General features: G+C 36.4%; 1 protein-coding gene across 3 annotated transcripts in view; it reads right to left on the reverse strand.

Moving 5' to 3' along the window:
• scn5lab (sodium channel, voltage gated, type V-like, alpha b) overlaps positions 1-22,969 on the reverse strand; it is a 719,364-nt gene that overhangs the window by 605,679 nt on the left and 90,716 nt on the right. For all 3 annotated transcript variants that reach the window (XM_039753644.1, XM_039753645.1, XM_039753646.1), the window contains exon 2: positions 3,023-3,334. In XM_039753644.1, the coding sequence (XP_039609578.1) occupies positions 3,023-3,295 (273 nt within the window). In that variant the 5' untranslated portion in view covers positions 3,296-3,334. The remainder of the gene's footprint in view (positions 1-3,022; positions 3,335-22,969) is intronic.

The raw sequence follows: 22,969 nt of genomic DNA on the forward strand, positions 1-22,969 counted from the left end.
GTAAAACACCGAAACAAATATCAATTTCTATTTCAGACTTAATGTACATGAAACTTGCAATGTGTTGTTGTTTTACATCCAAAGAATCTTTGTTTAGGAAACACAGTTGATCTGACACAAAGGATCCACTTTATATAGTTCAAGTATTTCACAAAATGTTTTAATAGAAAATCCACATAATTCCAGAGATTCTCCAAAATGCAGAATTTGAGTGGTAATGTGTGCATTTTGCACTTTTTATTGTTTTTTTTTTTTTGGTGGGAGGGCTTTTCATTTTTCCATTTGTTTTCTGGTTCCCATGATGCTATGTGCAGGGTGTCTCTGTATGTATAGTGTGTGATATCATAAATGCCACTTTAAATAAAAGCAAAATGGCAAACACAAGTATGTAAAGATGTGGCTACTCAGGGGAAACAGCTTATAAAACGTTTGTTTGCTCTGTTTCAAGAAAAAAGAACTGAAACAATTTTTTGTTATGATTCTTAGTTTTTTGGCAAGCAGGATTTGATTCTTTTATTTTCATTTTTATAATGTAATTTGTATATTTATTATTTTTTACCATTACCATTTTATTTGTGATGTCATCTTGGTGTCATCTTGTTGTTGGCTTCCTTAATGATTAGTTTTCCTGGCCAGAGCCACATTGTTTATGACATCAACATCCACTGCCAGTCAGTATCTGTCTTTATTATACAGAGACTCAGTCTCAGGCTTTGGTACATTTTATTTTAATTGTTTTGTTTCATCTATCCATCCATTATCCAACCCGTTATATCCTAACTACAGGGTCACAGGAGTCTGCTGGAGCTAATCCCAGCCAGCACAGGGCGCAAGGCAGGAAACAAACCCTGGGCAGGGCGCCAGCCCATCGCGTGTTTTGTTTCATGTGTTGTTTTATTTATTTTATACTTAAATGTAATGCTGAGCACATTTCTACTAGAATTTGCTTTTCTTGTTGATTGTTTTATGAGTGGTTTTCTTTTATTCCATTATTATTGTGTCTTGTGTGGGATATGGTCGGCCGTTCATCCTGGTCAATACCCCCAGGCCGCCAGGTGGAGCCCTTCTTGCAACATAGAGGTGGCCTGAGTTCCAGCAGGGCATCGTGGACAGTGGAGTTTTTCATCACAGCCCTGCTGGATACCATGGGGACCTCCAGGGGGGGACGCTACAGGGAGGAGCAGGGACTGCTATTTTCCCTATAACCCGGAAGTATGTCTTAGGCACAGCGACAGAGGAAATGACGTACTTCCAGGATGAAGAAAAGGAGTTTTCACCTGACCTGGAAGTGTTAAGAATCACATGGACTGAGGCATCAGAAGCACTTCCGGGTCAAGGACTTTAAAAGGACAATAGGAAACCCCAGCAGATTGAGCTGAATCGGGTGGCAGAGGGACAACGCGTCTGGGAGTGGAGGACTGGTTATTGTAGTGATTATTGTGTTTATGAGTATAGTGCAGCGGAAGGTGCTTTGTGCACATTATTACTTTAATAAAAACCAATTATTGGACTTTTATCTGGTGTCTGGCATCTATTTACTTGTTTCTTACCTTTGTATGTTGAGCCCAAAGAGACAGGACTCCCCCCCAATTTTGCAGATATGTTACAGATTGGGACAGCTTTACCTTTTGTCTGTGGCTCCCATTCTCTGAAAAGCAGTCTGCTCATTATACTCTTCTGAACATTAGCTGTTTGATTCCTGTGGGTTGTCCACCTTGCTGTGTAATGATTGTTTCATTTTTGCTGGTTTAGAAGGTGTTCCAGTGCTTTTAAACTGGATGAAGAATATTTCCTTTTTTGTGTTTCTTTGTTCTGACATTTGCTTGATGAATTAGTGGCAAACTTGTGGTTTGTCTCATTTATGTTGTCCTGCTGGTCTTCTACCAACCATGAGCTATATTCTGTGTTACTGGACAGACAGTGAATCACCATTCATGGTGACCATGGGCTTCATCTTGTCCAGTCTGCTAGCTCATGATCTGCCACCACCCACACTGTCTTCAGGGCCTGAATAACTTTTCTCTACTTTTGGCTTCTTATAGTTTGTTTATTTTCAAAGTCTTTGTAAATTGTTTTGTTCATTTTGTTCATTTATATTTTTACTAATACTTATTTTTTATGAAATGTAGTATTTTACTAATCATTTTTTTAGTTTTGTTTGTTAATCATTGCGTTTCTTCATTGTATTTTAGTTTTCCTGTTGCCCGCACTGTCTTCATGTTGAACAAAGTTGCAGCTAATGGGGCCAATGTTGTCCTATTATTTAAGAGTTTTGCAAGACTCAAGCTGATCAATAGGGATTTTTTTTGTCATTGACTCCCAGTTTACCACGTCTCTAAATTTGGATTATATTAGCAAAATTTACTTTTGTATTGCTTGGCCTTTTTGGCTCATTATAGCATTCTTTTGTACCTTGGCCTTTTTGTTTTGCTTGACATTTTTCTCATTAGAGTACTTTTGTATCTTGACCATGACCAATTTGTCACTGTAAATTTTACTTAACGTTCATCTGGTAAGTGACATACAGCTGCCCAAGAGTGAAGCAAATTGGCTAGAGATGGCGGCAAAACCATGTGCTCACAGCCTAAGAACTGTAGCCATTTGTATGGGAATGGGTAATTTTACAGTATGAGAGGAATCTGTGATATACTGTAAATACAGATTCTCCTTTATTACAAACCATTAAGATCATGGCCAATCACAATTCAAAAGTGTCGTCCCATGTTCAGATTGTCATGGCCACATTCTAGGAAAACAAACTTTAAAGCAGTGGTTGTTAATCTACTTTAGCACCTGCACAGACTACTACTTGCTCTCAGTGTGGTCCAAGAAAGCCTTGTTAATTTATTGTGTCCTATTTCAGGTTGAGGCCACAAAATTTTTACAGTGTTAACTGGGGTTTTTGACATCTTGAATGGATGGATGGAAGAGTTTAATTGTATTCTAACTTATTCTCTCTCTTGCTTAATGCATTTACCCAATTAAAGATTTAAGTCAAAAATACTGATACCAACATACTCACTTTCTTATTGTTAAAATAAAAGGGATCAATATCGTCCAGAGGCACACCAACAATGTCGGAGGGAATATCCCCAAAGATACGTGGCAGCTGTTTTCCAGCCTCCAAGTCAGCTCGTGGTTGTGGCACCTCTTCCTCAGCTCCCGTGTCCTCTCGATACTCCTGCTTGGCATTCCTGGCCTGCTCCTCAGCAATCCGGTTCTCAATAGCAGTGAGAGATTCACGAGTGAACCGGTGCAAGCTGTCAGGACCTGCTGGTAACAACAGCGGTGCCATCTTTTCATCCTGAGTCTTCTGTACTTGATTTGCTCACAGCTGTAAACAGAAATCAGATAGTTCTCACATCAGAAATAGTTTCTAGTTAAAAACAAATCAAGACAATATTATATACTGTTTAACTTGACTCAAGTCATAGACTTTTTTTTTAACGGTGGCACTGCTTTTTAAGTGTAAACTGTTTACATTTTATTATGATTAACATGACATCTCTGCCCTTAACTGAGTAGGCAGCTATAGTCTATGGCCAGCCTATTCAAATAGAGGCCCACAGGCCAAATGCAGCCCAGAAACAATCTCTGAGTGGCCCAGCTCGTGGTTCCACCAGAAATGCACAGAAAAAACAAGAAAAACACATTTCACAAGACATGCCTATAGTAGTACAGACCATGAATGCAAACTCTGCACAGCCTAGCAACATTCAAACCACAATGCAGCAGGTTGTTGTGTGTTTAAAAGTGGTGGTAGCAGTCTATGATACAGTGAATTATTTTTTTGTGATGGTACAAACCAGTACATTGTACCGGCAACTTGGCCACAACAGCTGGTCGTGGCATCGCCTACATATTAAATGATTCGATAATCAATTGTGTGCTGAGTCTTACTTGTATTCCGGTTTCATCTAGTGCATGCAAATGTGGGTTTTTGTAAATTAATCCAATTGTTACTCCAATGAGAGCCTCTGACAGGCACCTACTTCGCACTTCTCTTCATATGATTGGTTGGCCCTCCACTCACACACTTCAATCCTGTGGATTCATGACTGTTAGAAGGACAATGATCAGCTATTGACACTCAAAGCAAAGAATGAATTAGAAAGACTGCATTTGAAGAAAAATGCAAAAATGTTTGAAATTTTCTTTAAAATTAAATCAAGTTAAGCACTGATTGCCTTGTGGGACTACAAAACAAGTCTTTTGTAGAATGCCGAGCTTATTATTAACCTGCTCTTAATATTCTTCAAGTTCAGTAACTGTGTGCTGATCATCTTCTAAACCCAGCTCATCCATGGAATGAATTCTAAAAACTGCTAGTGAAACTTGTGAGACTATCGCTATATTATTTACACACATAATTAATGACATGAGAAATAATATAGTACATACCCCCAAGTTAATCTGACTGAACCACAGTATTCCATTTTAAGTGAGTTAAATTATTTCACCAGAATAGATCTACCAGATCTACATAGAATAATTTCTCAATTGAATCCCTCCACCTGCATCCTTGACCCAATACCAACAGACTTTTCCAAAGACGTCTCTGTTGTGCTAATTGATAGTGTACTTGACATAGTGAACTCATCGTTAGATACGGGAGTCTTCCTTGAGTGTCTTACGATTGCAGCTGTTAAACCCCTGCTCAAGAAAAACCATCTAGACTCTTCTGTTTTTGACTATTTTAGACCAATATCTAACCTGCCTTTTTAAGTAAAATGCTATAAAATGTAATTATTACACAGCTTAAATGATTACTTGAATCAACATTCTATCCTTGACAAATTCCACTCAGATTTTAGAACAAATCACAGTATAGAAATTGCACTGGTTACAGTAGTAAATGACTTGCAGGTTAATGTGGACAGAAACCATATATTTGTTCTTGTTCTCTTTGACTTAAGTGCAGCATTTGATACCATCGATCACATTATTCTTATAAATCGCCTTAGTCAATGGGTGGGCCTCTCCGGCAATATTTTAAATTGGTTTCAGTCTTACTTATTAACAGGTAGAAAATTCTTTGTTAGCTGTGGTGATTATGCCTTGGACACCCAGGATACTTCATATGGTAGACCACAAGGATATATTCTGGGTCCACTGCTCTTTTCAATCTATATGCTTCCATTAGGTCAAATTATCTCAAAGCACAAGGTGAGCTACCACAGCTATGCAGATGACACACAGTTGTATTTATCGAAAACACCCGATGTCCTGTGTCTTACTTGTATTTCTGAAATGGATGAGCAGCACCTTTCTCAAACTAAACAAGGAGAAAACAGAAACCTTAGTGATGGTCCAAAAATGGATATAGTGAGGGTATTAGAAATAAACTTGTAAACTAATAAACTGTTAAAAACTTATTATTTTAAAATGTTTTTTGTAGCTAAATTTTAGTTGTATCCCTGTTAGTTTATGTGGGCACTGAATTACCATTTTCCTCTTAGGTTCTGCAATTCCCTTATAATCTGCACTATTATCTGCTGTCTTTTCTGGTTCATCTGTGTAGGTACCATGCTGCCCCATGAGCTTATGGATTGAATGGCGGGTGTCCTAGATTTTCACATGACGACCATCATCTTCAATTTCTTTCAAGTGAAGGACAGATTTATAACATCTATGTTAGGCAGAATGTCCAGTGGGGGCTGAGCAATCTTTTAACCCCTGCAGATTTTCTTTTTTTTCTTTCCTCCTGGCCATTCTACTTTTCTTTCTTACATACTGTATAATAATATGGCCTAATTCTGTTTATGTTTTATATTAACTTCCTTTTATTTCATTTTGTAAAACACTGAGCTACATTTGTTTGTATGAAAATGTGCTACATAAATAAATGCTGTTATGTCAATGCAGACACTAAATCACTGTAATTTTTTTCTTACCTTAGTCAATGTCAACGTGAAGATGATGCTTGTTTAGTAAAGAAGTGAGGATCAAATACATTAAATAATGCGGCCTACAACTAGTGTAACATTAACTTTATACAAACTGAAAGTATTTCTGTTACAGGTGAGAAACTAAGCAACAAATCACTAATAGATACCTTAAGGTCTTTTGTTGCCAACAATCTGACTTTTTTGGCCTGTATCATACTTTGTTTGATATGGAATTGTTTCTAACATTCTTGCTCATTTAATTACAGATCAAGAGGTAATTTAAACAATCGTAAAGAAATATCAAAGAATAAGTATCCAAATTAGTTTATTTAATGAAGCCACGTAATTAAATTCTTTTTATGGTCACTCTCACATCCACTCTGGACCAATTTAGAGTTGTCAATTACCCAAACACTGAAATTAGAAAACTAGTTAACTAATTAAACCAAACAAAAAAATATATACATGTGGACCCTCAGGAAACAGTTAATTGCAGTAGCACTGTTGAAACCTGCTATTCCGTTCACCTGGGTTTTAGAGTGTTGGCATTTGTAAAGTTCAGTTCTGGGTTTTTCAAACACAAAAAAGGCAGTTACAAAGGTTTTTCTAATAAATGGTCAGCTTTTATATTGGACTAACAAAGCATAAGCTAAGGGAGTTAACCATTAGGCCATTGAATAAATGGTTGTTGAAAATTAGGCTCTGCGGTTATATGTGAATAAAACATTAAAAATCAGTCATTTAAAGCAGGAATACTCATTAGAAACACTAGTAATATCTTTAAATAAATTTAATGGTATCTAGATAAAAAAAGATATCAATTTCTATTAAAAAAAAAATGGAAAATTCATTGGTTTGCCCAGAATTTTAACTTTTAGTGTATATGTTGAATATATCAGTACTTGTTTTTTTCTAGTTAAAACTTTGCATAATTAAATGTATATTTTGCTGAATAATAGACAATAAAGCACCCAATATGTGGTAAAACAATGATAAATTAAATATGATCAAACTTGTCAATGTCAATGTCAATTTATTTATATAGCACATTTAAAACAACATAGGAATGCAGTGGCCAAAGTGCTTTACAATAAAAGAAGAAAAACATACAATTAACATAACTAACATAAACATAAACAAAATAAAAAAACATAAATAAAATACTGTAAATAATAAATAGAAGTAAGATTACATAATCACAATGAGGAAACCATCAGTATAACCAAAGGTCACGGAAGGCAAGTGAATAGAAATGAGTCTTTAATCTCGTTTTGAACAGTTCGATTGTAGATGACTCCTTTATGTAAAGAGGTTAAGAGTTATACAGGCGAGGATCTACTTTCAGTATGGTTATAGGATACAGATCTCCAAACGTGTTTGAGGTCAATAGAATGCATATTGTACATGACCCGAGACATACAGTATGAGCCACTAAATTATACCATTACATAAGTAAGTGAAGTGCAGATGTGCATAAATGAAAAGTCACATCTGACAGCAGCCACCTTATCTAAACACATACGCAAACCTTGGTCCTACAAGGATACAGTGACAACAAACAGTTCCAGGCAGTTAATTTGATGTGAGGCTTGCTGCATCTGTAACAATTACTTGAAAATTTAGTAAATTAACTGTGATGCAGAAATAACAAAATACCCAAGCAATAACCATTAGCTTAAGTAAGTACTCATTATAAGTTAGCATTATAGCAAAATATTAAAAAATATGAGTAAAAAGTTAACAAAAATAGGGGTTCTAATCCTCTCTGGTCCACAAATACTTCAGCTTATTTTCCAAGAAAAGTGAAACATGCTCTAGTAGCAGAGCTGGGCAGTAACATAACCAATGCAGAGGGTCGAATGGGACGTGTTTGAGTAATGAGTGTTCATGAAGGTGGAATGGGCCCAGTGCAGAGACAGAACAGACCTACCATCTCTGGGGCAGTGAAACATGAAAAAAAATCTGGCATAACTGACTTTTTCCAAAGTTTAACACATGATAGCTGCATTTGAACAGGGCTTCAATGGCAAGTATTTCAGATTCAGCAAAATAATATCAGGAATGAGGAGTAGAACAGCTAATTAAACTGCATGTTACAGTAAAATCAAAAACTGTTTTTAATTCTGAACTTCTGTGAACTGAAAGCATGACACCACTGTAGTTTTCTGGGGCCAGGATCCTCTATTCTTGAAACACATGCCTGGACGATGTGAGGATTCATTCTGATATTGTAAGGTAAGCCTGTTTGAGTGGTTTGCTAATTTTCTTGGGTTCTTCGGTTTCTAGCCAAAACATAAATATAAAATAAAAAAAAAATGTCAAAATACATCTACTAAAGTAAAAACAACAAAAGCCCTATATAAGATGGTTTTAATAAAAAGTTCCTTGTCAGAGGTTTGTTGAGTCTCCCCCTTTGTTTAGACATAAACAAATGTGCACTGCAATCTTTTACAGGGATGGTGGAATAATGTCACAAGTTATCAACCATGTCATAAGCATATGTAAGATACAGAACAAGACACTCATGCTCATAGAAAAACACAAAAAAACTGTAGCATGATGACTGAGAAAAGCTAAAAATATCAAGAATATAAATAAAAAAAATTAACTTAAAACTTACAGGGAACAAATCAGTACAACACCTAACATGTTCCTGACACACTACAAAAATCCTGCATGCATGGCTACAAATCTGAAATACTTGTACACAAAGAAGACCTTCATCACGTAATGGTCACATAAACAAATAATCACTTAGGGGAAAGGAATGCTGGCTATGGACATGGTTTGTGTGTTTCGACTCAGAGTCTGGTTTTGTTCTAGTAATGTCTTAAAAAATACATCTAGTACCATGCAACAAATCCTTTTCACATACTTGAAATTTGCTCGGTTCTGTTAATAACAAATACTGTATCTTTAAAATCACTGTCATTCAAACATAAATAAAATTGTGTTCTTTGTGACTTCAGCTTGTCCTGTTGAACACAACAGATATGACTAATGCCAATAGTTCTTCTACAGGGCCTTTGTTTTTATTTATTTATTTAGTCAAACTATGAAACAAATTGATTATTAAAAACTAGAAAACATATTCTACCTGATATTCAGTAAATAAGGCAAAAATTAACTTTAAGGGCATACAATTTGACACAATAGTTTCCAATGAAGATAGTAGATTACACATGTGAGCCAACAAAAAAAAAAAAACTGGAGGAAATTTATTTAAACTGCTTCATCTTATACCTGATGTCTTCCCACCATTTTCCTCCAAGTTACAGGTCCTGCATAGATAACCTACATTTTGTTTGAACTGTGCTAAGCAATTGCCTCTAACTGACAGACTTGCAATATGGGCTCATATGAATTAGAACTGCACTGACAAACACCCAATGTTATCAAGCTGATCACCTGTTCCTTGGGTCACATAAATTAAGCAGTCATACAAGAGAACTGGACATTCACAGACTGAGGGATGAGCCTCATTGTAGCTGACTGAAAGAAAACAGGAGGAGGGAATTCATGTTATCACTGTCATATAACAAAAATAGAAATCAATGGGCCAAAGATAGGTGGTGAGAAATAGTGTCTATTGCAGTGGATAATTCATCACCTACCCAGAGTTCACTTTGTGATACTGAGAGATTCACTTAACCTGACTGTGCTACAATTCTAAAAAATAAGACAACTGTAATATACTCCTGTTTGGGGAAAAGACCACATAAACACAATGATAGTGATAACAACCATCCATTATCCAGTCCGCTATATCCTATTGTGGCACTTGGTGCCATGGCCCACCTGCCAAGTTGTTGTGCCTGCTTAAGGTAAACTCATCCCTGATGGAGGATCACTGGAATCATGGGAAAGAGAGGCCCTTTTGTCGGATTGGCAGGCCCAGCACTGTTTCAGCTGTGGAATGGCCAAATGGGGGAGGCAGCTTGATGGATGAGGTCTCCAGGACTATAAACAAATCCAAATCATATTATGTGATGTCATCCGTTGTTTAATTCTGCTACGTACTTCTAAAATTTTTATTTTTATACTCTATGGAGGATTTGTTCTATTCTGTGTATTGTATTGTATTGACCCCCTTCTTTTTGACACCCACTGCACACCCAACCTACCTGGAAAGGGGTCTCTCTTTGAACTGCCTTTCTCGAGGTTTCTTCCATTTTTTCCCTACTGGGGTTTTTTTGGGAGTTGTTCCTTGTCTTCTTAGAGAGTCAAGGCTGGGGGCCTGTCAAGAGGCAGGGCCTGTTAAACCCCATTGAGGCACTTCTTGTGAGATTTTGGGCTATACAAAAATAAATTGTATTGTATTGTATTGGCTGGAGCCAATCCCAGCCAACACAGGGCGCAAGGCAGGAACAAATCCCAGGCAGGGCACCAGCCCACCGCAGGGCACACACACACATACACATACACACGCACACACACACAAACACACACACACACACAATACTAGAGACAATTTACAATCGTCAATGCACCTAACCTGCATTTCTTTGGACTGTGGGAGGAAACCAGAGCACCCAGAGGAAACCCACACAGACATGGGGAGAACATGCAAACTCCACGCAGGGAGGACCTGGGAAGTAAACCCAGGTCTCCTAACTGCAAGGCAGCAGCATTTCCACTGCGCCTCCATGATAATAACCCATTTTTGATTTTTTGTTAAATCTGATATATGGTGAGTTATTGTGTGTCTGTTTAAACTGGAAACAAACCATGTAAAACCATGAATGGGAATTCAGATTATAATGGTTATTCCCAGAATATGACATGTCAGATGACAGTGAAGATATGCTTTTGAAGCTCATCAGTTTCTTCTTCATCTCAGTCATACTAGACTAACTTTTTGAACTAGTGCAGGGGTCCTCAATCACAGTCCTGGAGGGCAGCAGTGGCTGCAGGTTTTTGCTCCAACCCAATTGCTTAATAAAAAGCACTTATTGCACACGTAACACTTCTGCTTTACTTTAGTTGTCTTGCTCGTTAAGATTTTGGACCCTTATTGCTTATTTTAGTCTTAAGCAGCTGTATTCTGGGTTTTTAATTGCTCCTAATTTGCAATAACATGCAAATGACAAAAGAGACCAGCATTCCTCCATTTAGCTTGTTACCATTTACACCTGTGTGTATTTTTCATGCACTGTTAAGAGTTAATTAAATACTTGGAAGGAAAGTGAAGACAAAAAAAGTGAAGGACTGAGAATTAGACTTCAAATCATTTGAATGGTTGGTATCCTTATAAAGGGGATGAAAATCTAGGATATGATAATTACCTGACATGGCAGAGTTAAAGCACTAACAAGCCGTTCCATTAAACTATTGGCAAGAATTGCTTTCTAATTAAGCAACTGGGTTAGAACAAAAACCTGCAGCCACTGCGGCCCTCTAGGACTGTGATTGAGGACCCCTGAACTAGTGTATTTAAAACAAATACTGTACCTTCAGTGAGAGGTCATGTTCAATTTTAGCTTCAGGCAATCAAAGAAATGTACGTGCATCGTTCTGATAATGTCTAATATTTGAGTAAATTATCACCAGAATTGGAGAAATGGCATGGTAATAATCATAACTGCAGTACAAATTAAAAATAAAGAAACATAAACAAAAATTAAAAATATATTCATTATTTTGTCTGGCTCTTGACATAAACATAATGCAAGAAAGAGTGCACATACCTTAAATTTCAGAGCATTATTGTCTAAAGTTCAGTGTTGGTCTTATGCAAGTGTAAATATGAAGAGTTCAACAAAAGACTGGAGAGAAAAAAACTGTTTTATTTTCAATACTTTAGTGAAAACTTTGACAGCAGGGATATTCTGCTTAGTGTAAGCTAAGCTAAGTGTGGTTGAATGCCTGATTTTATTCCAACAAATCTCAAAATCAGGGCTTCAGTGCATTATTCTCACTTTTATTGATCCTGTATGTAAGAAATAATATTCAGGTCCATGAATTCAATATATAAGAAGGTAACACAACAGGATCACTGTGGATTAAGCTAGTAAGGAAGAAAGCTTTGTTTGTTTCAAGCTCAACACGTAGTAAAGCCCGTCTAGACCTCTATATCTTCTAACAATAAAAACAAAATAATAAACAGAACATATTGATACTTTAAGTAACAGTGATGACAACATAGTAAAATCTGAGATTATCTTTAAAAACACGGAAATGTATACCAAAATGAAAACTTATAATTTGAGAAAAGCAGTTTTATGGGGATGGGGAAGTATTAAAAAACAAAGAATGGAAAAGTAAAATTTCTGCAAAATGATAGATTGTGTAATTTTAGAGACTTTCTGATCCACGTTAAAATTAAGTTTATTCTGAAAACCAATGAAACGCAACCTGTAACAAGTAACTCAAATGGATAACAAAGCCATTATTAAAAAGGCAAAACTAGAAAGATCACTGTACCTTAAAATTAAACAGTCAAATAATTTTGACTTCGAGGAATACCAGACACTACAGCAAGAGATCAAAAAAGAATTTAAAATGTCAGAAGAGAAACCAGAAAGGAAATTGCTAGTGAAACCAAAACAAACAGCACACATTTTTTCAGTACTGCTGCAGCAAAAAGACAATAAAAGGAATTTAAGAAACATCAGAGACACAAAAAGAGAAATTATTGAAAATTAGAAGAAATAGCAAATGAATTGAACAGATTTTTAATCCTAGCATTTGTAAAGAAAGAAGCAAATAGAATGCCCCATGCAGAAATAAAAAAAAAACAAACTGAACTCCTAGATTTTAAAATAGAGAAGTTAGATATGCTTCAAGCCCCCAATATATTGAAAACTAATATACCTGGACCAGATGGGATTTTACCACTTGTACTAAAAGAAATTAAATACATTATCTGTAAACCCGCCCTGCAGTGGGCTGGCGCCCTGCCCAGGGTTTGTTTCCTGCCTTGTGCCCTGTGTTGGCTAGGATTGGCTCCAGCAGACTCCCGTGACCCTGTAGTTAGAATATAGCGGGTTGGATAATGGATGGATGGATCTATAAACCCTGATTAGTCATACTAAAGTAGTCACTTGAGAAAGAAGAAGTACTGGAAAAACTAGAAATCTGCAAATGTGACTCCCATCTTCAGCAAGAGAAAGAAAATGGATCCTGGTAATTAGACCAATAAGCTTTACTTCTGTACTATACAAAATTACAGAAATCATAATAAGAAACAAATTTATAGTAGTTATAAGAAAACAATTTTATGAAATAGCAGTAAGCATGAGTTAATGAGAGAAAGATCTTGCCATCTCAACTAAAACAGTTGACAAAACAATGCATATGACATAATTTACTTTGATACAGAGAAAAGACTTTGATACAGTCCCGCACCAAAGATCTATTCTAAAACTAGTAGCTGAAGAAATCAGAGGTAACCTAAAAAATGGACCTCAAGTTGGCTAATCGACAAGAGACAATAAGTTCAGATAAGAGGAGAATGCTCTACATGGAGTGACGTCACCAGTGGAGTACCACAGGAATCTATCCTTGGACTCTTACTTTTTATGATTTATATTAATGACATTGATTCTGGTATAGTTAATAGACCAGTAAAATTTGCAGATGATACTAAATTTAGAACAATGGCAAACAATAAGGAGGCAGTAGCAAAAATTCCGAAAGACCTAGACATGTCTCAGAACTGGGCAAACACTCAGAAAATGCAGTTCTACACGTGGGGAAAAGGAATGTCAATTATAGATACAAGATGGGAGACACTGCCCTACAGGAAGCAACAGTTACTCATAATTTTCATTGTCTACAGTAAGCAATATGCTGAAGCAATTAAAAAGGCAAATAAAATGAGATAAAAACTGTTGAATATAAATTGGAGGACTTTATTCTTAGACCATACAATGCACTAGTAAAGACTGCACCTGAAGTATTGTCTGCAGATTTGATTTCCACACTACAAAAAGACAAACATAGCACTTGAAGCTGTGCAATGGAGAGCAACAAGGTGCACCACGGGACTAAAGGACATGTCATATTCTAACAGACTCAGAGAAGTAATCCTATTGAATCACATATGGAGAAGACCGCAAGGAGACTTAACCCAGGTCTCCAAAGTTTTTAAAGGTATTGATAAATATCTATTTAGCAGTCTCTCTATCTACCTACAATAGACACTGCAGAATTCTTTCAACTTAACTTAATGAATCATGTACAGAAGGTCACCAGTGGAAATTAAAGGTAAGTGCATTTAACAGTGAAGCCAGGGAATTTTAAGGAACTACCAAGACATGAAAATGAAGCAGAAACCTTGACAACCTTTAAGAAGTATCTGAATTTTGGACAGCTTAGTTAAACAAACAAGTCTGAAGAACTGAATTAATTCCTCTTGTTTTTCAAATTTCTTATGCTTTTATGTTCATTATTTAATAAGCTGTCCTCCTGTATTCTCTGAAATACTTGTATTTTTTGCATTTTTAACAAAACTTGAAATGTTTCCATTCTCTTTCAACTTTCTTTTCCATTTAGCGTTTTCTTTACTTTACTCCCCTCACTATAATAAAATGCTGATAAAACTGAATTCTAAAGGGGTCCAATTACTTTGGTGCCATATTCAATTGTTTGCTCATTGGTAAAAATAATTACCTAATGAGCAGATAACTGAAAATGGCAGTGAAGTAATGGCTTCCTTTGACCATTCAATATTGTTTGAACCTTTGCTCATTGCTAATCATTAGTCACTAGAGTACAATTAAGGAAGCAAACAGAAAAAAAAGTAAATTAAAGTGAAAACAACAAAAGAAACATAAGCATTTAAAGCTATGACAAAGAACACAAATATTTATAAATTTCTTAGAAATATTTCTAGGCCAAATAACAAACAATGAGATCAATTATTCAAGACTTCTAAGCTTTCAAATTACATAATATTTTTCCATGCTTTTCATTCAAATCAACTAAGTGGTTCCTGTACAACGGTTCAAGTCCAAGGCCACCTCCGTCCAATGTGAAACCCTGTATATTACTGTCAACTATTCTAAGGAGATATGTATGTAAGAATGTCATTGTACTGTGTATGCTATGTAGTGTGTACACATGACAGTGAACTTGAACTTTAACTGAGTCATCCTGGTCATCCTGGTGAGCAGCCTCAAAGCAAAATAGACAGAGGCTGTGCATACTACAGAAAAGTGCCACTGATCATATAAATTGTATGTATAAATATAAATATGCATTTATATATTTTATTTTATGTGATTTACTTAAAAGGTGAATTTTCTGTTGTTCTTTAGTTCATTTAGCATAAGCTTTGGTTCCATATGTATTAAAACCACAGGGATTTTCTCACAGCACAGCGGCCAAAACCATGATGTGGCTTTTAGCATTTAGTTTACTTTACAGACTTTAATGTTATATTTTGTGGATTATCAGTCTACTTTTTAACGAAATAATTCAGGCCCAATGACTTAAATTGAACAAAGCAGGTTTGATAACAGAAGGATGGTAATTTTTTTCTGTGATCAAATTATTCTGTTGTAAGAAAACTACATGCGCACAACAAAAGAGTTTTTCCATTTTCTGATCTCTTCATAACTTACTATATACATCAGCTTATGCGTTCTAATGAACTCTTGGATTTCACTGGCTCTATTTCACCTCATTTCATTTACACCTCTTGATTGCCTTCTTAAGCCCGTCAGCAGAGTGCTTTTCCACATTCATCGGTCCTGCACATCTCATCCTTCATTTTAATTGTTAAGTATGCCTACTGAAGGTCATTACTGAGTGCAACCACAGGAGAGAAAGGCTATATGGGTGAGGAGATGTGGAGTGAATGATTGTAGTTGTATATTTTAGGTCAACACATGCAGCCCAAGCTGATGGAAACTAATGGTAATGTTCATTCAGTCCTAATCAGAGGATTCCAAACAAAGCAATGATTCAATAAGAAGCAATTCAATACATACTAATGTATCTTTCAGATAAATAAATAAATAAATAAATAATGGTGGCACACTGGTTAGTATTGAGTTTTCAGTGTAATTAATAAATAATAGCACTATAGTTAATGCGGCTGCCTTAGTACAGTACTCCAGAAATCTGTCCTTGATTTCTAGCCACACATTTCCTCTTTCTTTTCCATAATCACTGCCAAAGATGCTTCAATAAAGTAGTGAGCAAAGGATCTGAATACCTCTGTCAATGTCATATTTCAGCTTTGTGTTTTTAATAGATTTGAAAAAATTTGTAAAATCTTGTTTTTGCTTTGTCATTCTGTGGAATTGAATGTTGCTTGACGAGAGGAAAAATGAATCTAATTGATTTTAGCATAAGGATGCAACATTAAAAATGTGTAAAATGTGAATATTTTCTGAAGGCATTTGTATCTGTTGAGTTAACTAGTGCCTATTAAATGGCCATGTGTGAATAGGTGTGTTTGTGATGAACCAGAATTAAACAAGTGTTCATTCTTGTTTTAAATCTAATCCATGTAAACATGTACTGAATTAGGCAGGACCAGAAAATGTATGGGTACAAACTAAAAATAAAGTGAAATAAAATGTATATGTACTTCCATATTTTCCATTGAACAATATACGACAGGAAAAGGAATTATTAAGAATCAAACAAGAAAATGAGAAATGAAAAAGTAATTAATTATAAATCCTCCTTTGGTCTGATGCTTTCTAACTTAGCTAAGGGAATTATTTCCAGAGCTTTAGAAATTTCACATTGTCATACTATACCACCAGGTGCTGAGTTTGACACATTAAATTGAAGGAGGGGATCATTCAGTAAAGGTAGACAACGGTCTTCATTAAACAAAAGTGTGCACTTCCTCTTGGGAGAGAGGAACTTTACTGAATCAAAAAGGAAACTAATAAGAACAACTTCTTTAAGACTACTATGAGTTAAGCTAGTGCCAGTACAGCCCAGTAAAATAGGGAAAACTGCTAAGACTTGGAAGACAAAAAATTAAAAGATTCCCAGTGACACTTGTGTATTTGTGAGATAATGGTTTGTAAAGACTCCAACACAGAGTTTGATGAAGTTCGAATTAGTGTTATATAGTGGTCAACATGTTTACATAGATTTTCAATTAAGAAGTTCAATGTATATTACTATATAAAATAAGACAGGAGTCAAAAAAGATTTGAGGCCTCACTGAAAATTTCAAAAGAAGACATAATGTGAATTTAGCAAAGACAAAACTAATATAAGAAGGTTTGTACCAGAGCCGAGGGCTTAAAGAGAGAAACAGCGTCTGTGAATTAATAACCCAGTTCTACACCTCTGGACTACTCTTGTTTGGAAGGGGAGACAGGATAGGTATACATTTTCAGTCACACTACATGGTTATTCCAATGATTTGTATTTGCAGACTCTATTTGCATAATTTTAGCACTGATTGTAGTTTTGTATCCCCAGCAACTCAATCATCATGCTGTATGACTTACCCAAACAAAACCTTCACTCAGAAGTACAATGCATATGATGCAACCACAAGTAAAAAGGAAAAACAGTATTTTGGACAAGCAAACAGAAGAGAGGCTTGTCTTTCTGATTTGTCATGCAATAACAGAATGGAAAAAAATTGCAACTTAACTCACCATACCTGGAAAACATTCATATGGGCAATACCACTGTCAGGGAGTATGTTAACTGTGTCAGAATGCAGCATGCTCGCAACAGTCTAGAAATTTGTAATTGCTGAAAAATTATGAGACAGTTGTTTAATTTATCATCCCCTGTGAATTATATTGGTGATATAATAAAAGTCTGACATTCTGTCTCACTCAAAGTCATGTAAATGACAAGATTTCTATTAAATTGTTATAGGATTAAAGAATGCAGGGAATAAGTAATCCTTAAGAATTGTCAAGATTAGTTTTAAGATGTATATGAGCTGGTCAAGGTTAAACATCTGAATTCCATTCTTCAAGTCAACAGCACATAAAGGATGAATGATTTCTCTTTTAATATTTCTTCTTGAGACCTTGAGTCTCCACGGTGGCTGTCCAGATAATTGAATGGGGTTGACCTAGAACAGCAGGATCAATGACTCGCCATATAGCTAAATGTGCATTAAGAGAAGGCCATACATATAAATTTATTTCCTAGAATAAGGGTTCTTAAAAGCCTTTCATACTTGCACAGAGTGAGACAATTAAACCTTAAAGCAGATGAAAAAAGTGATTCAAGTCTGTGTATCAATTTTCTTTTTTGGGTACAACCCAACTCAGAACATCTTCAGCTTGGTTTCAAGAAGGTTTAAACTTTAAATTTTATTGTCACATGTACTCAGTACAATGAAAATCTTAATCTGAGAGTAATAAGCAAGAATACACAATAATAAACAAAAACACCTCTGGTGCAAAAAAAATACAAAAAATAAACAGAAGTAAAAGTGCATGTACAAATAAATAAATGATTGACTCTAAGTTCTTCTGGTATATGGTCTCAAGAAGGCCTTCCATCCTCCACACACAAGCAAGCGTGCAATGCTAAGGGGAAGGGCAGCGGATGGGTTTTAATTATAAGTCTGAAGGCATAAGAGAGTAAAACTGTGTTTCAGCCTTGTTGTTCTAGCTGATATGCTCTTGTAGCTTCTCCTTGATGATAGTAGTATGAAGAGTTCATGTTGTCGGTGGGTTATGTCCTTAGTAATGATATGGGCCCTCCTGTTATAGATGCTCTCTAGTGCAAGATGTGCTATTCCATCTATTTGGACAGCCTTGCAGTCCCATACTATACTGTTCCTAAAACACACTTTGATGAAGGAAATGAGGATAATCTCAAAAGTGAATATGTAGAAGTTGCTGAGGTTTGTGTTGTCATGCCAAACTTCCTCAACATTCTCGGCAAATACTAACGCTTCTTTGATGTTGTACAATAGGTCCAAGTGAAATCCTCAGAGATGTTAATACTAAGAAATTTTAATGTGGCGACTCTCTCCATGTCAGTCTATCTAATGTACAGTGGTGGGTGCTGCCCTCTTTTCCTCCCTGTGGCATTAATCATCTTCATTTTGCTGGTATTAAGAAGGTGATTGTTTTCCAGACACCACTTCACAAAGCCAACTATCTCCATCCTGTACACTGACTCGTCAACCCCCCAGAAATCAGTCCAATAATGGTGGTACTGTCCACAGATTTAATAATGCTGGTGTGATGCTGGGAAGCAACACAGTCAACAGTGAAGAGACTGTACAGGATGGGACTCAAAACACAACCTTGTGGGGTTCCTGTATTTATGGTTATTGTTTTTATAAGTGTTGTTCCCCAGCCTGACTGACTTGAGTCTGCCAATTAAAATGTCCAGGACCCAGTTGCACAGAGTAGGAGGCACACCTAGAGTGGAGAGGTTGTTGGTGAGCTTAGCTAGTATCACAGTATTAATGCCTAGCTATAATCAATAAACAGCAATTGGGGTGTAGCAGTCCTTATTCTCTAGGTGTATAAGAACTGTATGCAATGTTGTGCTAACTGCATCCTCGGCTGACCTGTTTGGTCAACAGGCAAACTGTAGGGGGTCCACTGTGATGGGTATGATTGTCTGAATGTGGCTCATAATGGTTCTCTAAAGGCATTTCATCACTGTAGGAGTCAATGCAATGGGCCGCTACTCTTTCAGACAGTTAACTTTGCCCTTTTTTGGCAGTGGTATAATGTTTGTTCTTTTGTAGCAAGTGGGGATTGTGGTATGTATAAGGGAGAGGTTAAATATGTCAGTCAGAATATCAGCAAGGGTTGAAGCACACGTTTTGAGTGCACATTCAACAGTGTTTGAGGAGCTGTCTGTTTGCTGGATTGAGGAATACAGGGATATCATTAGACTGCCCAAAGTGAGGTACAAAAGGCTTCAAATTTAACAATGTACAGTACACGAAAAAAAATAATCTTGGATTTTAAAATATATCTGCACTGCAGCCTGATCAAAAATTCAACTCTGCTTATTGTCACTGTCAATGTTAGGCAGATATGTCTAAAAAAAGAAAGAAAGAAAAAAAAATTAAACTTTTTTTTTTCTTGATTTATTTATGTGAATGAACATGAGACATCGTGGTGGTACCCCAAGCAATACTGCTCACTCACAGCAACTGGAGTCTTGTTCAATTACCTACTGAGATGCCCTCAGCACAGAGCATGCCTTTCTTTCTCGTGTATTGTTGGTTTCCCTTATGGTCCACAGGAATATTGCAAGGATTACTGACAGATCTACAGAAGCCAGCATGAGCAAGGAAGGATTTGTGTGCATGTGCATCCATCAGTCACATGTCATCCCATTTAGGGCTGCAGCACAGTGCCAAATACTGCCAGCAAAACATTCATTACCCTGTGATATTGTATTTATTTGGAAAAGACAGTAATATTTTTGGTGCAGCTACAACCACTGCTTTGAAAAAAATACATTCACTTTTTGCTCTTGTTAGTTTTAACACAAAACAACCAAAGTCTATTTGAATAGTAGGAACAAAACCTTGATGGTCCATGGTATGGCACAATCATATCCACTGTGCAAATTTACAACAAACCTATTATTCATATATTTGAGTAGAAAACCATTAAGAAAGAAAATGAAAACACACAAACAGTGCCTCAGCTTTGATTTCAGCCTCTTTGATTTGTGATACTGTACTGCTACTCACTACACCACCTTGTCGTTCTTTTTGAAAACACTTCTGCAACAAAGCAAGAGAGGTTCATTCTAATGAGTAAGCCTAGTCAGAAGCTGATCTAATATCCATGATTACTACCATCTGACAAACCAATTACACTATAGCACATACATTTTTTTTTAGAAACATTTAAAGACAGATGCTCAAAATCCAAAAAGACACAAAGATCCAAAACTTTAAATAGACAAATAAACAGAAAGACAGATAAATATATAGTAATTTATTATTCAAAAGAGGGAAAAAGGAATCTTGTTGTGTTAAGTCAGGAGGTGCAAAGACATGTCATGTACCACCATATTACTATTAATATTTTGAACGTGTTATATGTGGTATTGTAAAAATGCATTTAATCTTTAAATAAATACTTTGATAGATATAACAATGGACGGCGCGGTGGGTAGCACTATTGCCTTCCAGTTAGGAGATCCGGGTTCACTTCCCGGGTCCTCCCTGCGTGGAGTTTGCATGTTCTCCCCATGTCTGCGTGGGTTTCCTCCGGGTGCTCGGATTTCCTCCCACTGTCCAAAGACATGCAGGTTCAGTGGATTGGCGATTCTAAATTGTCCCTAGTGTGTGCTTGTTGTGTGTGTGTGTGCGCGCCCTGCGGTGGGCTGGTGCCCTGCCCAGGATTTGTTCGCTACCTGTGTTGGCTGGGATTTGCTCCAGCAGATCCCCGTGACCCTGTAGTTAAGATATAGCGGGTTGGATGATGGATGGATATAACAATGAAAAAAATATCCAAATTAACCTAGTAGTGAAGGTTTTAGTAAATGTTGGATACATTGTTTTCATTATTAAGAGGTAGTTTCTAGAGACAGAAGGATAATGGACTTTATTTTACAGATGGGGGTGTGCCTCACTTACCTAAAAGGTCAATAGTAAATTAAATCCAAAAGTATACATCATCCCAAGTTAATAGGTGCTGTGGCACTGTCAGCAATCTACTTCTCAAGAAACCCATCCATCTGTTAATTCATTTTCTGAAACTTCCTTTCCAACACAGACTCACATGGTGCTAAAATTAGTAGACTGAAGGCACTGTATATTGTCTATACTTACAAAGATAGCTATACACAAGTAATTTTAAGCTTCTATCATCTAAAAACATGAATTTTAGATTTACAATTGACTGTAAATTGGTCTAGTAAGAGTAAATGTGTGATATTTCTCTTTTAACAGACAAGTTCAGTATTTTTCAAGTCAAATGTCTTCACAATCATGGAATATATTAGTTTGCCACTTGAAATTGTGTTCTAAAGTGAAGCATTTTTGTACGTTTTAAAACCGCCTTGTATGTTTTTGCAGTTTACAATGGGGCAGAATGGTGCTAGGGTCCAAAGGTGAAAGAAAAACAAGTATGTCCACTTTGAAGCAACAAAGGTTTTAACTCAAGATAAAATGCCTTCCAAGTTTATGAGGCACCTTTCTCATAAAGGACAGAAACTAGAAAAATTATTTTATCACAGACTCTTGGTCCTATTTTCAAGATAAGGAAGGTCATTTGTCTTCTTGCAGCAGCCATCATGAGTAGTTATAACAATCCAGTGCTGAAACACCTGAGTCCTTTACATTCTTTCGTGTTATTTTGCATAGCCTATAGAGCTAGATGAACGCCGAGTGGTAACATTGTGAGAATTTCATTTTACTTTGTACACATAACAGTATTTCTGAACTAAACTGATTGCACTGCAATGTATCTTTAATAAAAGCCAAACATTTTTAAAGGAGCCAAGCCACTTATTCTGTGACATGTATCAGAAAATGAAAAAGGCAGAGTGTGCAACATAACAGAGTGAAGCACCACAAACCAGTTCTTGACTTTTTAATAAATGATGAATCACGCTCATAGACAATATAATAAAAGACCTGAGCACAGTGTTTTTGACTGAGTAAATTAACTGATATTTATGCCAAAATCCATAAATACATCAGGAAAACATGCAAACTCCAAGCAGAACACAACACTGTGAGGTAGGAATGACAGCCCACTGTTTATGTTAAAACATCTGTACTGAACTTGCTAAACTTTAACCTGATTAACCCTAGTTGAATCGCCATTGCTAAGCTGGTCCTGCGGCGTTTGTGTGTGCATGGGAGTGTTCGCCCTGCAATGGACTGGTGCACTGTCTCAGTAACGTACCTGACTCATATTCATCCAAGGTTTGCTGGGAAAGGTTCCAGCTTTACTGCAAAACTGCCCTGGATAAGGGGGATGAATGCCGATAACATCTGTTCAGTTCTTGTCATTTTATTACATGCAACAGGCTGTGCTTGAAATGGAACCAATAATTGCTTTTATTCTTTTTTGTAGCCTGCTTGTTCCTTCTTGCAATGCATTTCAAATTGAATGCAATTTCTTACATGAGTAGATGTGGGAGATCCCCTCAGAGTTTAGTGCATGCTGTTAGAAGGAAATTATTTAGAAGCACAGGCA

The sequence above is a fragment of the Polypterus senegalus genome, chromosome 5 (assembly GCF_016835505.1).
Source record: "Polypterus senegalus isolate Bchr_013 chromosome 5, ASM1683550v1, whole genome shotgun sequence".
NCBI lineage: Eukaryota > Metazoa > Chordata > Cladistia > Polypteriformes > Polypteridae > Polypterus > Polypterus senegalus.